Source organism: Apteryx mantelli, chromosome 4, assembly GCF_036417845.1.
Source record: "Apteryx mantelli isolate bAptMan1 chromosome 4, bAptMan1.hap1, whole genome shotgun sequence".
NCBI classification, from domain to species: Eukaryota; Metazoa; Chordata; class Aves; order Apterygiformes; family Apterygidae; genus Apteryx; species Apteryx mantelli.
The window spans coordinates 20,984,983-21,002,383 of NC_089981.1; the positions used below are offsets into that span (position 1 = coordinate 20,984,983).

General features: G+C 41.6%; 1 protein-coding gene across 2 annotated transcripts in view; it reads right to left on the bottom strand.

The window, feature by feature from the left end:
- The window catches only part of LRP5 (LDL receptor related protein 5), a 170,439-nt gene that overhangs the window by 10,471 nt on the left and 142,567 nt on the right, over positions 1 to 17,401 (bottom strand). For both annotated transcript variants that reach the window (XM_067295934.1, XM_067295933.1), the window contains exons 13-18: positions 16,966 to 17,168; positions 14,808 to 15,019; positions 12,587 to 12,777; positions 6,505 to 6,714; positions 3,943 to 4,068; positions 660 to 896 (exon numbers count right to left, since the gene is read on the bottom strand). In XM_067295934.1, coding sequence (XP_067152035.1) covers positions 660 to 896; positions 3,943 to 4,068; positions 6,505 to 6,714; positions 12,587 to 12,777; positions 14,808 to 15,019; positions 16,966 to 17,168 — 1,179 coding nt within the window. The remainder of the gene's footprint in view (positions 1 to 659; positions 897 to 3,942; positions 4,069 to 6,504; positions 6,715 to 12,586; positions 12,778 to 14,807; positions 15,020 to 16,965; positions 17,169 to 17,401) is intronic.

The following is a 17,401-nucleotide window of genomic DNA, read 5'->3' on the forward strand; positions in this document are numbered from 1 at the left end:
AAACCAAAAGATGTGAGACATGAAGCCATAGTGCATTTTATGTTTTAGCCACATGGGCAGCAGGACACCTGCTTTGCTGTTGCTAAATAACCCTAAATTTCCTGTCTATATCCAGAAGCCTCTGTTTCAGCAAAAGGGACTTGAACTTTGGAACCTCTGCTATGTCAAAGCATGTTAAATGATCAGTAAAGAGATTTCCTACAAGGGCCAGTTGCCAGCAATCCTGGAAGTTTCACTCTATTGGTTATTCCAAAAGAACAAAGTCCGTCTCTTCCTCCCCATGGCACCTTGCAATAGCCACTGTCCAAAGGTGAACTGGACACCACGGAAACAGCGCAAGCAGCAATGGTAGTAATGCAGCAAAAAAATGCACGTGGGAAGTCCTGCCAGTTCCTTTCCTGTTTAGGCCTTCTGAGTATGGGCAAAGGTGTTTCCCCCCCTCCAATACTACAGATACATGATCAATAATTTATGTAGCTACAGGAAAGTTTAATTTGAGAGGATGGAGAGAAAAGCAGAATCAGTGGATAGTTGAGCTAGTTTTACGTTTAAGGCCTTTTTCCCATTTGAAACCAAAGATCAGAAATACAATCAAGAATAATCTGAATTCCAAGTGGGTGCTTGTGTTAGAACCGCGAGTCCAGGAAAAGGTATCTTACTGTCACAGTCTGCTTCATCAGATTTATCTTGGCAGTCAATTTCTCCGTTACACCGCAAGTGAGCATCGATACACTGTCCTTTCTCACACTGGAACTGGGACGCAGAACATATGGGGCAGCTGTCTTCATCACTCTGATCGTCGCACTCGGGAAATCCGTCACACCGCCACGCCATTGGGATGCAGTCAATCTCTCCGGTTGCACAGGTAAACTGGTCTGGGGAGCAAGTTGGGGGTTCTGGAGAAAAAGAAAACAAAGCGCATTTGCACGTTCAATTTTAGCCCTTTCGATGGGTTAAAAATGTGACGGACTTTTTCCACAGATGGGAAAAAAAAGTTATGCTGGACTGAAGTTCTTCTGTGAAAATGGTAAGAGTCCAGCAAAGAGAAAAACATCACTTTGCATAAGGAATGAAATTTTGCCGACCTTGCAACAAAAACTGGATGCATGCTGATGGAAGAAGCTTGCTTTAGCATGCGAGCGCTGGACTAAGGGCAGGAACTCCAAATACTTACTTTGGCTCTAATAACCACCTTTTGGAAGACATTGTTATGCGCATTAAATGAATACTCAGTTTCTGCTTGCAAACCACATTTTGCACAACTCTAATCCCTGCATTATATTAGCCTGGAACAAATCTAATCATAGCTTAAAATAATCTTCATATAAAACTGGGTTAATCGTTGGGTCAATCAGCAATTACTACACCTAAAACTTATATAACTTTTACTTCCACACTGTCTGTTTCTCTATTTCTCCCATGGTTTCTCCTCAGATAAATTTCTGAGTTATATATGAATTGAAAGATGCAAATGGAGAAAAATACCTGTCAAGGATTATTAAACTTTAAGCTACCTCCTCTTGCTCAGAAAGTCTCTGGGCTCACAGAGTATCCTGAGGAGCACTGCATGCCTGCCCTGTTCTTACATGCTTTCACTGCAACACTGGGACAGATGAACCTTTGGCACAGCCATTTCTGTGTTCGTTAGAATTAAGAAAGCTGGGGCTTTCTTGGAATTTGACTTTTCATGAACCCTAAAATCCTGGGATTAATCCATTCCACACCCACACTGTTGCTCAGGTTGCAATCAAACACTGATAGCATTAAGCAGCAGCTACAAGCTCATAAAGAGATGCAAAAATTATGTTGCAGAAAGATAATCAGAGCTGTTTTCTTCTGAATGGCAACAACCAAAAGACAAAGATGATCCTGATCAAGAATCTATTGCAAAAAAAGAAATGCTCCCAGCTCTTACATACAGCAAATTAGCAAACATTTTTTCACCACTAGTATCCACAAAAGAAGCAGGCAACATATTAGCCCCTTCAATCGTTATCAGTGCTCGTTACAGCAGTTAGTTATAGTTCATTAGTCGCAAAGCAACAACATGTTCAAAGTGAGGAAGCTGCCTCAAAAGACCACTGCAGCCAACAGACACATTCCCACTCATGTCAAAAGTTCCTGGGTCAAATCACTGCAATTTAAATAAATGAGTCAGTGTGACAGGGGCAAACCATTTTTAAAGTGCTACTATCCTTCTTCATCAGGGAGAAATGTTCAAGAAAAAGACCCAAGTATAATCAAAAGCTTGAAAAACAAAAGGCAAAATAAAAATCCAAATATGTTTTAGTTTTAAAAATCTTATGATTTTTAAGTTCCTGATTTATGATTGCTTGGGTGCAGCAATACTGAGAATTACAAATGTAGCCAGGGACCTGGCAGCTGTAGATGAGATAAAGATGCCAGATACACACATCAAGATAATTCTTGAATTAAATTTTGATTTGAATGTACCATTTAGATAATTCAAGAGATAGACCATTATTTCCTGATTTGCAGCCACATTTAATGTTGCACTTGGTTGCACTTAGCAGGCACAAGTTTGCCTTCAAAAACTTGTCAAGAGTGTTCATAAGGGTACATGGACAAATGTTCTCCACCCAAAATAGCTATTAATCTATTTTGACATACTGGCTATGGGCTGCCACTACTGCAGACAAGATAGGTTAAAAAGTCGTAGCAGGCTTAGTGAAGGATTAAGATGAAAAAGATGAATAGAGACCAAAAGGGAGGCCCCTGAATTTTTAGATTTATAGCTGAAGATAATGAAGCAGTGGGACATAAGAATCTCTCATTGGCAACGTCTTGCAACAGCAGCACAGCAAGAAGTATAAAGAGATTGATTTATTTTTTTCCCTTGCAGAAGTAACCACTGCTACTCAGAAACCACATAGTGTGTTGTGGTCATGGGAAAGAAAACAGTTTATAATGGAAATGACCGTCCCTAGGGAGGTCAGGGTTCAGCCAGAAAATGAAATCCACAGCAAAACGAATACATAAAAATAACAGGAGGACCAACAGAGCCAAACGATTTAAGCCAAATTTAACCCATGATGCCTCCCCCCCAAAAAAATATATATATTTTTTGCTTTTTAAAAATCCTCACTGCAAGTGCAGTGCAACAATTTTCAAAAATCCTGGGACTGTGAAAGGAAGTCTACAAGCAAAGTCCATCATGTGGGAAGAGAAGATTTACCTTAACTGAAAAGGACTGCAGCTGAGCTTTTGGCCTACCTTTCATTAACTAGACAGCACCATGTTTCAGGTTCTCAAGCAAAATCTATTTGAAAGGCTGTCAAGTATCACACTATGGGAATCACAGGCACAATTTCTGCTGCTAGGTCATCGTGGGTTGATGCAACATCATGTTACAAGAATTCGGTCGTAGCACAAACCTATCACATCATATACTTAAGATCTTCTACTGAGACTTCTCTAAGTATTTTAAGGTCAAACGAGCATTCTGCTCATAATGAAAAGTCACATATGTCCAAGAAATGAAGCAGAGAACACGTGGTAGAAGGATCAAAGGCCAAATCTAACTCATGAGGCAACGCACTTCACACACGAAAAACACTGTGTGTAAATCCATATTCTGGATTTGTATGTAACCTTCTGCAGAAAAGGTGGTATAATTTTATACCATGTGAAAGCCACAAATACCCTTGTGGGCATGTTTCTGGCATCAGGTACCCTTACCGATTCTGGTCACACTGGCTTCATTCATTCAATTAGTTTTTGAAAACATCTTTCTCCAGAAAGAGAATTAAAAAAAAAAAAAAAAAAAACCCACCTCATTGCGCTTCTCTCACTTAATAGTGCTTCAGCCTGTGACATAATCATGCCCACACCTGATTTTCCAATGGTTCTAAGTCTTAAGTTCCCTTGAACCACATCTTTTTTAATGTATGCTGCTTAGCACTACTGTTAGATGTAACCCACCTCCGCACGTTAAGAGATTCTGTAGAAGCACAAGGTGCTCCGGGCACGAACATCTCGGAGTCCCGTCCCCTTTGGCAATGCAGATGTGTGAACACCCACCGTTGTCACGAGAACATGGATGCGCAGCTGGAGAAACAAATACACAGAAAGGAGTATTAGCATAAAAAACCACCATTCCTAGGTAGGGCAAATTCACAAACCACTTCTGTGAAAGTAACTACAATATTTCACTATGAATGAATAGAAACGTAAATGCAAGATTTCTCAGGTCAGTGCTCAAAAGCTGATTTACTACTTCATGAGAACTACATTTCTCCCGGTCACAGTGATACAAACACCTTTAAATGACTTCTAAAAAGAATTTGGGAGCCCAGGCAAAGAGAAGCGAGAAGGTAGATTTGAGAAGGTCACATTTCCAAGGTTCCTGGACATCCCATCCTCGTTCCTAGGCTAGCCAGGCATCAAAAAGTGACATATGTTACTACAGAATGCCAAACCCCCAAACCCACAGAAGTCTTTAATCTTGACGAGCTCTTAACACCTAATGCCCCCCACTTCCTTGCTCCTCACAAAACCGCAATACAAGCACACACAGTTGTTATTTTTTAAAGACAGGAAGCTGCATGGTTGTGCTCCCAAATCAGTTACTCGGAAGCACTGAGTGCCTGAGAGCTCCCAAGGGAGTCAACCTGAATGAACATGAGATGGGCAAGAAACGTGGGCACAGAGAGGTGAAGTCGCTGTCTGAGAACCTCGGCCCGGCAGAGTGAGAAGAGAGCCAGTCTCCTGACTGCTCGTCTCAGGCCCTACACGTGCTGGCAGCCGAGCATCACCTGGGGCCATCTGTGGGGCTACAGCCCGTTTTATTTGTGATGCCGCTGAACAACGCGTTCTGTACTCAGGAAGTACTGAGAACTTCCACAAAGCAGAAACCATATAGATACTGTTATTTCTGTGCCAAATACGCTTTCCATCTGTTTAGGCTTCTCAGAAATCTGCTTTCACCTTTAACAAATTCCTCAATTTATTGTAGTGTTGGAGACACTACTGTTTGAGGCATGGGCTGCTGGCAGAAAATGTGCAGGCAGGTATACTTGTGTGGGCACATACGTATTTTTACTGCCCTGTTGTAATAGAAGTCACCGATATAGGATAGATTTCAGCTCTAAAGAGTGATTCCTTTCAGTGCGAGTCAGAAGAAACAGTACTCTTGCCATTAAAAAAATCTCCAATTTTTTAAAAACACATGGGATACAATATCATCCCTTGCTTTTTTGAACAGTGCTGAGATTTAAAGAAAAATTTACCCATGTAGGCAAGCTTGAAACTTGTTTCAGCTATCAGAGAAACTAATGAACATGGCACAAAGGGTTGCTAGGTGCAACCACTTCTGAAAATTAAACCATTATACGTAAAGGTACCTTCCTTATAAAAGACCTCTACCCCCCAGCCTGGCACATACTGGAAGCATTATTCCACTTCTGACCTCAGACTCGCTCTCCCTCCTTCTGACATCCTGCAGACTCATTCTCTGCATCTTTCCACAGGGCAGTGTGGAAAACGGAAGGGGGGACAAGATTTATTAGCTACTGTCTGCCAAAGATAAAGTAAACATATTTTTCCTCCGAAGTTTCAGCTACCCTGCATTCAGGATGCCCTGAAAGGGAAAAAATGTAAAAGAGACTGGGTTCACTAAGCAGTGTTCACTGCTGCACTGCATCACGCCAGTGCTTCATCCTGGAGCGGCTGTCACGTCAGCACATTTCTTTGAAGAAGGCAGCATGAGAAGGGAAAAAAGGTTTCTCTTCTCCCCCTAGTATCCATACCTGCAGCCCTACATGGAATAGCAACATGGGAAGTTCAACCCATCGCGGGCAACAAAGTTTAAAGAGGCCAGCCTCATGAGCCCTCTGCATTGCACATCTTGTTTGTGCTTTTATATTCTCAGCAGGGCTGTCAAGCAGGAGGAGCTGCTCCCAGGTTATTACTCTGAGAAGTAGATGACCTCCTAAGTACTACTCTAAGAGGCTTCTGCACTCCTCCACCTCTGATGGGAGAGAAATTCCCCATCAGCAACAAACCTTTCGGGGAGCTTCCTGCCCATTGCCCCTCTCTTACTGGAGGCTTTTGCATCATCAGTTGTGCTGAATCAAACCAGTCATGCTTTACAAAGAGGTCTGAAACCCCTGGGGGAAAGGCAAGTACTGTCCTTTTTCTTTCCTTTTAAAGGTTTTTCCAAGTCTGTTACTTGGTTGTACTTACAAAATTAACAATCACGATTCGCGGCAGCTTTTGGAGTGAATTCAGTATCACACGCGTTTATACAAAGCAGGTAACCAAGTGCTATGAAATCATATATTCTAGCTATGCAGAAAGACTCCTCTGGTCAGGAATAAGAAACTTGTTTCACCTCCTCTTGTAGGGGCCCAGTTCTCCAAGTTGAAAGCACTCCATGGCTCCCTTTAAGCCCACAGAGCAATGTTATTAAACTGTTCAGCTGGATCAGGAGTTTAAAAGAGAGTGACCAAGAGTGAGGGACATCAGATACTGAAACGAACTCACAGAATTCCTCCATATCGAGCTCTTCCACTGCATGAATGCCTGTTAGGTGAGCAATGCGGCCTTGAATTCTAGTCCTTTTGTACCCGTTGGTTTTCTCCACCCTCTCGATCATCTGCTGCTGACGATCAATCCAGTACAAGTGATTACCCAGCACAGTCAGTCCCATTGGCTGAAGGATGTTGGAGTCCTCCAAGGTCACACGGTTAGCACCTGAGATCAACAAAAACAAAGATCGATCTTACAACAATCAATGTTTAACTCTCATAGATTTTCTTTTAAAAAAAAAATTCTCATTCCTGAAACATGCTCTAAGATAGTTTCTGAGGTTCCTGAATCCAATTCCACTGAATTCTGAAATTATTTAGTTGTAAGGTCATTGGCTTCATTTGTCTTTGCAGACCAAGGCTCTGCCTCTTCAGCCTCACCTCAGGTAAATGCAATAAACTGCCATTTCATCAGGGCAAGCAGATACAATATAAAACATAGCTCTTCCTTGTCTGCCCTGGCTAACCAGCCAGCCATCATCAGCATCACGTTGATGCGCTCTGTTATTTACAACTGCGTGCAATCACTAAAAGCCTGTGTCACAGATATAAGGCTCAGCTCCTGGATCAAAATGTCTTTACTACATTTGCACACTTACCGGCACACTTGGTTGGAATCCATGAGTGATATTGCACAAGCTTTGCTAGAATTACTCAGATAAACGCAGTGATCATGCAAAGCAAGAGGCCAAGTCCACAAATCCTGTCATATGCTAAACCACATCCATAAGGATACGATCACAAAAAAACGCCCATATTCTAAGAACTGTACTTCTTTCCTCACCTTCTCTTTTCTCTTCCGTAACCAACCAGAAAACCAATTTCCATGTTTAGAAGAAACAGAATGTAACTCAAGATGCTTTTTGACAGTAACATCATCAAATGCTCAAGTTTACTGTTCCACAAAACAGTCTCAATCAATATGTAAAAATCAGGTTAAATAAAAAAAGAATTTATGACTGCTTTTAACTTTAATTGCTTGCAGTCCTCTACTGTGTGCTGTACTACACTCAGTGGCATTTAACTGTTGCTTTTTTAATTCTTGTCTAGAATGAACAAGAGATTTCAAATTATTCTATTATTTCACAGAAACCATTTTTAGACTGTGCATGCCTATGCGTACCAGATATATTTGATTTTAAAAATGAGGAACGCAAAAGAGATAATAACTTGGTGGTATCTCTGCTCTGGTATTCATCTAGGATAAGAACAGTTTATGTCTGCTTGCATTAAGAACAAGTTTTTGGATAGCTACACTAAATGAGATTATAGAATTTGGATACACAGTAAAAATGCTAATGAGCAATAGATTCAACTAATTTGCTGCATAAATTATGTAGAGCTCAGCCAAGCATACGACTGTAACATTTACCTCAATTACAGATGCTATTAATTTCGCACAGGAAATTACTGCCTGCAGTGACTCTTACTTGACTGCCATGATGAATACTGCCCATAATAATAAATAAATAAATAAATAAAATAAAAACATGCATGTGTGTATGTACGTATGTATGTATAAAGTCAGGAATTCTTGAACTTGCAAATAATAATTTTCCTGAAGTCATCAAGGCCTTTGTTAACTCTCACCCCTGGGGGAAGAGGGGGGCACTGGGAAGGTGACAGAAGAGAGATCCTTGTCCAGGACCGGTTTTAAATGAGCCTGCATCATTTGCCTTGAACTACCGAGGGAGTGACCCTATAGCACTGGGAGGCAAACGAAGAGGACAAGATGAAACGTAGGCCCAGGCACACAATAAAGCACATTTGCAATCTACCGCTCATGGGCCCTGATGTACAAGCAGCTGACTGACCCCTTGATACGTAGACTTCATTTGCAGCGTTTAAACTGCATCAGAAAGCTAAGAAGAACCCAGGCCTTTTAAGTTTCCTTAATATTTCCAGGTACCACTGGATTTTACCATTGTATGCTCATGGCAATACGCACTCTCATTTTTCTTTACTGTCCATGTCAAAAGGCCTGGGGCCAATGAAAGGACAGAGCTCGCCCTAGTTTGCCCTGGATGTCCTTAACCTCAACACTTAGGAGAAGCATCTAATTCCCACTGCTGAAGCAGGTTTCACAATTTCCAAGGAACGGATGCTGGTCCAAAGAGCTTTCTCCTCCCCTGTGAACATCAAAGCACCAAAGGAACTTTTAGAGCCAGCCAGCAGCTGGGAACTGCACAGCTTGCTGCAGGAAAGTAAACACTCACCTATAGCTTGCGCCTCTCTTCTAACAGGCTCAGCCAAAAATTTGGAAAGTAAAGCCCACTTCAGAACAGATGTGCCTGCACTGATTTCACTAAATATGCACTTAAATCTGACCCTCAATACTACTCTCTACTAGTGCAACCCCTCAGATGGTCTCTATCTTCTCCTAAACATACAGGTCTTAGAAATACTATTACACATGTAACATTTTGACAGAGGAAGGTACCTGGTGAACAAAGCACAGGGTAAGTTGTTCATTAGCTCTACAACCTGCTGAGCACCCTTAGGCGCTATGAACTTCAGCAGGATTGGACTGCCCAGCCCCTCGCAAGGAAGGCTGCCATTTTGCCAAACAGCCTCAAATTTTGACCCAAAAGCATAAGTTTCAGCTGCATTCAAGACACCACAAGAATGGGAAAGCCTCACTTACAGCTTGATATAAAGGAACCTCCCTCTGCCTTCATGATCTTTGAGTGCTAAATTGATCACTGGTGTCCTGAAAGACTTCCTAAGGCATCCTGAAATCATGGAATGTGAGGTGCCAGGTGACACGCCTAAGCTGGTAAACCTGCTAAAATACTAGCCTTTTCAAACAGTCTCCTAAATCCAGGCCTAGAACAGGCTGTATTTAATGGTTTGGGGGGTATATTTCAAGAATCATCTTTTTCCTCCCTCATCTGTAAAATCTGAACAGCGGCAATGTGAAAAGCTGCTGGAGATCGCATGGGATAAGGTGATTAATCTATATTATAATTATGTTGGATTTGATCTTGAGTAACCGACAGTCCAAGTTATTAACTAATAATTTTAAAAGGAGAGGCAAAGGGCATCTATAGCGCTGGATGACACCATTAGATTATTGTTCAGAAGAACTAACAAAATGAAAAGCTCGATCTGAATGAATAAAAGAATATTTTCAATAAATATGTTAAAAAAAAGAAAACAAAACACGTTACAAGCAAAGAAGTGTTGAATTTCCATAGTAATTAAATACTTTGATTTCCAGTATGAAATAGATGCCTTGTCTTTTCAAGGTGGAAATTAATATTTAAATGAACATTAAGCTGGAAGGACACACACTACTTAAAGCCTAATTGAAAACAAAGTATTTGCTTTCACCTTAACAATTTTATAGCTTCTCCAGTCACTTTAACAATAATATAAAACACTACTTTTTAATTGACTGATGTGACAGACTAAAGTTAGTTGCAAATATTTTATGAGATTCTAAAAAGCATCAGCACCTCAAACTGAAAAAGGCAACCACCTTACAAAGAAACCTGTCGCGCTACAGACTGGTTCGTAGTTCTGCCTTCCTTCTCTGAAAGTTAAGCACTGGACAGCTGAGGTTAATCCATCCTTTGGCGGGCTGCTCTTAACTATCTGGGCGCAGTGAAAGCTTCCACAACCTCCATAAACATGTCATCTCCCAAAGCCTGCGAGGGAATAAGATTGTCTGGAACTGCCTAATTAGACACTAGTTTATCCAAAAACCTCAGTTTACACTAAAATCCTTTTGCTAATACATGTCTATTTTTAAATGTTTTGCCCAACAAACATTTTAGAGAAACTTCAAGATACTTCTGGCTGTTAAATTTCTTCTGAAGTTGTGATACGAGACCACAAAATATTTTTAAGTGAAAAATATGCTGTTAACTTGTTAACCAAAATCAATTGGTCAGTGGATCAAATTATGGTGAGCTTAGCTGGATCAAATACAACCACAACTTTCTGACTACATGGTATATCCTGCAGTTAATAAACTTTTTTTTTTTTTTTTAAATCCTGTAGCTTTCCTCCCTCCTTTTTATCTTACCTATAGGGTTTGAGTCTTTAGCTGTGACTCCATCAAATAAATGTGCATTAAAAGCTTTGGTTCAATATTAACCAGAGAAAGTTTAGTTTTCACTGTAAAAAGATCCGAAGAATTAGATTAAAATGTTGATCCAGTTTCCAAGCATATCTCCTATGGTGTTTCCAAGCCACAGAAAAATGAGGAATGCATACTGCATACAGCGGAAGTTGCAGCTGCAGGATACAACTACCGCCGTGTAATGGCCTAGCCGCTGATGTATTCATATATCACTTTACCTGAGTCCTATTGTCAGGTCTTATTTCTCCAAGACATAGCTCTAAAACAATAAAAATAAAGCCAGCATGTGTCTCATCTGAAGGACTACAGAGTGCATTTTATTTCTTAACTGCAATAATTGCTTCCAGGCTGCTGGGCATTTTGTGCTGTACCACGCAAGGACAGTCCATCTTCCAACCAGTAGCCTGACAAGCAAGAACAGCTACACCTTCATTAAGAAATCAATTTTCCTATTACATGAGGTCACCTTTTCACCAGTAACAGCACTAATAATTAGTCCTCTCCTCCCTTCTCAATTCATAAACCTCTACCTGGCACGTTTCCCTCGTGCCAAACCAGCTGACTTCCCCTCCATCTTCCTTGGGGCCTCTTCTCTCCCTTCTTTTTTGGATTACACTTTAGCCCCAGTGCCTGCATGACACGCTGCATTAACCTCCTCTCCTTTCACTGCTGGCTTTCCTCCTACAGCCCTCCTTTCATCACTAGATGAAGCTCTCAGTATTTCTGATGCATTCTGTGTCCCACTGTTTTAACCTTTCAGACATAGGTTGTTTCGTAGTTCAATTCTTGTCTTCCCTCCTGTCCTCCGTTCCCCTATGGAGTCCTGCGTGCTCTCCAACACCTGTCCTGGACTGGACATTTTGTGGCTATGCATGCAAGTCCGATAGTACCACCCTGTCCAGCTAAATAAACTACCTTTGATGAAAGGCATGGGTTGCTTTTTCTTCCCAAACCCAGCTTCATGTTCTCATCCCCACTCTGGCAGAAGAGACCTGAGGCCTGACCCTGAGTCAGTTCTAAGTGCTCAACACTGAACTGACCTTGCAAAAAAGCAAACAGTTTTCTCCTATTTTAACTCCTGAATTGGCTTACTATAACATAAGGGAAGGGATGGGACTACATTGAAAGAAGAGAAGAACCACCAGAAACTGGAGAACAAGCCTTTTATAGCAGTTGCTAGTCATGAGATCAACCCAGCTTCCACTTCCTCAGGCTAAAGTTTACTTCTCTCTGCAGTTCTTTCAGGAGTTTGATTTCTTGATGATGAGGGAATGAAACATGAGACAGAAAACATGGACACTAAATTGTCCGTGCTGTAGTGCTCACCTAATGAGCAAGGACATTTCTCCATCATGTCTTCAACGCTGTCAAGTGCTTTGAAAAGTCAATGATGAATGGTGTTCTGTAAGAACCATGTATTGCTGCTGCTATGGGCCTGGAGTAATGTTTTTGTTTTACTAATATGGGGAAAGTGCAATGAATTGACATCTCTCTACTGTTTTTCCAGACAAACTGCCTTATCACCCAGCTTAAAAGAAATCCCTTCCTTCTGTTTGCTCTTCAGCTACCTTGATATTCTAGGCTGCAAACTCCAGAGAAAGAAAAATTTGAAGTTATGCAAAGTTTTCAAACCAACAGAAAAAAAAAGGAGGGGGAGTGGGGTTGTGATTTAGGGGCTTGATGACTGGCAACACCTCTCTCAATCTGGTCTTGCTAGAGTTGCTTTCAGAACAAGTCAAACGTCCCTCTTGGACAGTGGCAGCCGTCACAGACGCGTCTATTCCAATCACATCAAAGACGGGAGCCCACCAGCAATTGTTATCTGTGACTGCCTACACAGAACTGGCAACTGTGGAGCTAGGAGAAGCTACTGGGGTCAATATCAAAGAAGAAACGCTGTCATATAGATACACATACACTGCCGCAAATGTTTAAACTGCATACCACATACCTGACAAGTCACAGCTTTCGATGCGCTTCAGATCTGCATCCACCCAGAAAAGCTTCCCAAGCTTGTTGTCAATCACCAGTGCTACTGGCCGGATCAACCCAGTTGTAAAAAGCACTTCTCTCTCTGTGCCGTCAAGGGCAGCGCGCTCAATCTTGGGAGCTCGCTCTTGCATGTTGGTAAAGTACATGTACCTGAGAACAAAGATACAAGGTGCTTAAGGGAGAGCTTCAGAAGACAAGGGAGACTTTCCCCTCACACACAGGTTCCATGTCATAAATGGAAATGGTTTATACAGGGATGGCTGTGGTGACTATTGCTCCCAGCTGCAAAGATCCAAATCTGCTAGCTAGAGAACCACAAATGTTTGCCAGCTGGCGTACTGAGATAGCCTGAAATCAATAAAACTTAACCTTAATACACCAGGCCATAAAACGCAGTGACTCTGCACTGCTGCCCTGGCAGCGGAGTGTTCTGCAGTGGAGGTGGGTGTCGTGAGACAGTAGCACAGACCTTCTGCAACCATCCTTGTGTCAAGCTCTCCCCACCTGTGAATCAAAGCCTACGAGCTCCTCCTGACAAAAACCATCAACCATCGTCTCCTCTCCTCCCGGGTGCCTTCCTTGTCAGCAAGGAGTTCCAACTAAACTAGAGAAGAGCAAAGATCACAGAAGGAAGAACGACTGAGGATGCCCCGTATGCCTGACGACACACTTCCATGAACACTTTAAATCTGCCTACACTAGTTCAGCTGCAAGCAGAAGCAGTCTCTGCGCTCCTCTGCATAGGCAAAAAAGGGTTTGTACACCCACGTGGTGAAGCAGATCACAGAACTCACCTAGGGAAAAATCCACGATTTCTTCAGTATCACTCAGGGAAAAATCCACCATTTTTTAAGCGATGGATAGCTTGGGCAAGGTCCCTAATACAGCGTGCTACACTGCTTCACAGCCACTCACGAGCGCACAAAGGAGGAGAGGCAGCAGTTACAACATGCAGCCAAGGGAAAGCCGGAGGGAAGGACTTCTGAAACTATGGCAGGAGAAGTTTAGTGCTCAGATCACTAATTCACCTCTCCCGGGTAGTCATAGTGTTCAGCACAGTCTCTTCCCCATTTTTTCCTCTTTTAATTTAAAAACAGATTTATCTTTACAGAATTTGAAAAACTGACTACAAGGGTGTTTTAGAAATCAACAAACCCAAACTCCCATTTTAATGGATGAAACAGATAAGCTTTTATAAATACAAATTATGTTCAAGCGAGTTAGTTGCAGTAAGATTAGAATCCTTCCTCTAATCCCCCTCTTTCCCACAGCAGCTTATGAGATGGGTATAGTACACTGAGCATTGAATAAAATAACAGTCCTGCAAATGTTCCAGATAGACTGTCTGGGTACTCATGTAACCACCCAGTTATGAAATAATATCATTCAATATCTGTCAAACACCTGGTAAGCCATTTTACTAGTAATCTGGGGTTTAAGCATCTAACTTATTAAAGAGAACGATAAAAAGGCCAACTTGGACCTCTAAGCATGAAGTCACTAACTTCCTGAACTGGAGATGGGGTATGCCAAATCTAACCAGAATTACTTTGTAGCAAAACAATGTATTTTATTCTTGTGGGAAATCACTCTAGTGCATCCCACCTGTTTTCATTCATTCGTTTTTGAGATACACATGAAGGCAGAACTGACCTAAAATCGTACAGGCTTAGAACATAAGGGAAATCTCTTCTCTTTTCTTTTTTTTTTATACTATTCCATAGGTAGGAGTAGTTTTGTCAAAAGAGAGATACAAATTGTTTCTAGAAACACTGTTTTCACGATGAACAAACATCAGAGCCAGATCCCCAGATGCAAACACAGTGTAAACTGGCCTGTTTTTTCCTGTTTGGTGATGCTGCCCGTGCGCCCACACAGTGCACAGGATAAAGTTGTTTCGTTTTGCTTTCCCCACCTGGGTTAGCTCCCCGCTATAACCAGCCACACCGTGTGAACATCTATGTCGGCACACCAGAGGAGGCAGCAAAGGAAAGAGCAGGAAGAGGAAGTTGGATACCTTTAAAAGGCAGAATCAGACCTGCAAAGTCATCTACATCGTGAACAATTAAATACACAGAAGATTCTCCTTTAAAAAATATATAGAGTGATTCACACACACAGCTGGCATACACAGCTACAGCCCAGATGTGCTCTGTATGAAATGCAGAAGGGACGCTCACCCTCGCTCCGCGTTCACTACGATGGCTCGGGGCTTGTCATGATCCCCTCGCAACACCATGCCAATCGACTCGCCGTTCAGCCTATGCACGTTGACCGAATTGGTGGCCTCGCAGGTCCAGTACAACGTGTGGCTGTATATATCAATGCTGAGGTCGTGTGGCTGCTTCTCTGGATTCTGGCTTTGGTTTGGAGTACTCATGACAGTGAACGGCTGCAAGACAAAACATGGGAAACAATTTCTGGTAATCGTTCTGAAAACCCACCGATAGCACAGGAAGCATGGTTTACCTACCCAAAGGTCCAGAAGCATCCCGAATCACCAAGAAACAACAAGAATAAGAAGTATGATAAAGGTGAAGTTTTTTTAACTTGTCAAATGACTACAACTCTGCCTCATGCCCACATCAACAACGTTACCTTGCTTTTACTCTCATGCCTTTATGATGAGCCTTATAAAATTTGACATTTTTATTAAGGCGATGATCCTGGAACTCTGTCATTGCCCTCAGAAATATTAGCTTGAATACTAACATAAACTTTTATGCTTTATTTCTAAGAGCAGCACTAAAGCATGTCATAAAAATCCCCGAAGGAAAATAATCTTTCTGTTGTTTGTTTAAAATTACAGTGGCTCCTCTAGGGTACTGCCAGTTCCCATGCTGCTGGGATGATGTTCCTGCTGCCAGGACTCCCCACGTCACACTGCAGTAGCTTCCATATGCCTCTGGCCATATGATAACGGTCAGAGGAAAGTGGTGGCTTTCTTAAGTGTCCTAATGCAGCACTCCTGGTCCAAACACAAAAACAGTACCAGATCAAGTTTGTATGAGTCAAGAAAGCTGAATACAGCATCCCGTGCTCAGCTTAAGCCAAATGAATTGGCCACAGCAGCACAATCTGTAATTCTATGTAGTGATATAGGGGCTTTTCTTCTTTAAACCTTTATCCCTCTTTTGTCCTGACAGCATGCCTCGAAATATAAAGAAATCATTCTTTTCCTTATATCAAGGACAACATTACCCCGAAATGAAAGTCATAAGCATCATTTACAAAAAAACACTAGTTAGCAAAATTCAGTAAAAATAAAGTTAGTGAAAATTGGAAAGTCAAAATTTGCTGAGGAGCTGCATCTTCAAAGCTGCGGGCCCAGGGTAATGCAAAACACAGAGCAAATGAATCTCCATTGCAATTTGCACCTAGCGAGTACCAAAGAGAAGCCAGACTCCAACAATTAGCACCTAGCATAATCCAAAAAAGCAAGAGCAACACTTCTTCAAAACTCATCCACAACCCAGCTAGTTACTCATCCCAACGTACCTTCCCCCAATCTTAACAGTAATGGCCACAAAAATAAAATTGACATCTCTTTCTTGAAAGGATACCATAAAGTCACCTAAATCTCTAGATGTATGAGGAGACCAGCTCAGTTCCCCTGAAATCATGTCACTTTGTTTAGATATGACTGGCCAAGAACAAGGGAAATATGCCTTGCTCATTCTCCGTTTGTTTTTATATTCTTATTCAAACTGTAGTTTTTGAAGGATCTGTAACCCTGTCCTGGGAGTCAAGCTATGTTAACACCTAGTGCTGCCCAGAAGAACAGCCCACTTTTTTCCCACTGTTGTGCAGATAACTAGCACAAAAGACTTAAGCCCCCAAGCCAGTAAAACAATCAAGCGTGTGCATAAGTCTGTCCCTGTTAAGCACAGCAATCAGCTCTGTGTTGAATCAGGGTTTAAGTACAGCTTGGAGAGCTGAGAGAGTTTTCATTTTGAAAGAGCTTTACAGTGATGACAATACGATCACACAGTTGGCATGCACAATATTGATTTTGGTACGTAATTTCTCTGCCTTGAGATAGCGAGTCTGCCTTACTTCATCACCTATCCTTAACTAAACATTGCAGTTCAAGGCTTATAGTTTCAGATATACACTGTCATATTCTATTATACTACTTTGTGTACAAACTAAAATCACAATCTTAAAAGCCTTTGGTAATTTTTGTATGTCAGCAGGGTAGCACATGAATAGGTGCTGGCAAGACTGAAGTTTAAACTAATGATTCCTTGGTGCAAGGGAGAGAGAGGAAAGTATAAAGTATAAAAAAAGCACACAAAAAGGCTTGCACAAAAGTGTATCTACACCATGTAAACTTGCCTGAGTGCCATCATCTTTGGCTCTTTTTATAATATTCTGACGTCCATCCACCCAATAGATCAATTTATCTAAGGGATCATAATCTATAGCCTTGACATTCCTTAGACCGTGCATAGGCAGGATGATATCTGGACTTTGCTGGTCATCTGGTATCATCCGGCTGATTGCAGACTTCTGGCTAAACAACAGGAAGCTGGTAGGGGCTGAAACAAGCCAAAACAAAATGCGTAAGACACTGTCAAACGTATTGGTAGCAATCGCCTACACATCTAAGACAAAGAATACATGGAGCAAAGCCCCAAAGAGGCAAAAACATTCACAATGAAAACCAAGATAATTATAGCTTGCGATTTTTGCTATTAAGCTGAAAAAGTCTTCCTGTATCCTTTTGGAGAGCAAATGCACACACCCACACACCAAGACAGTATTTCCATTT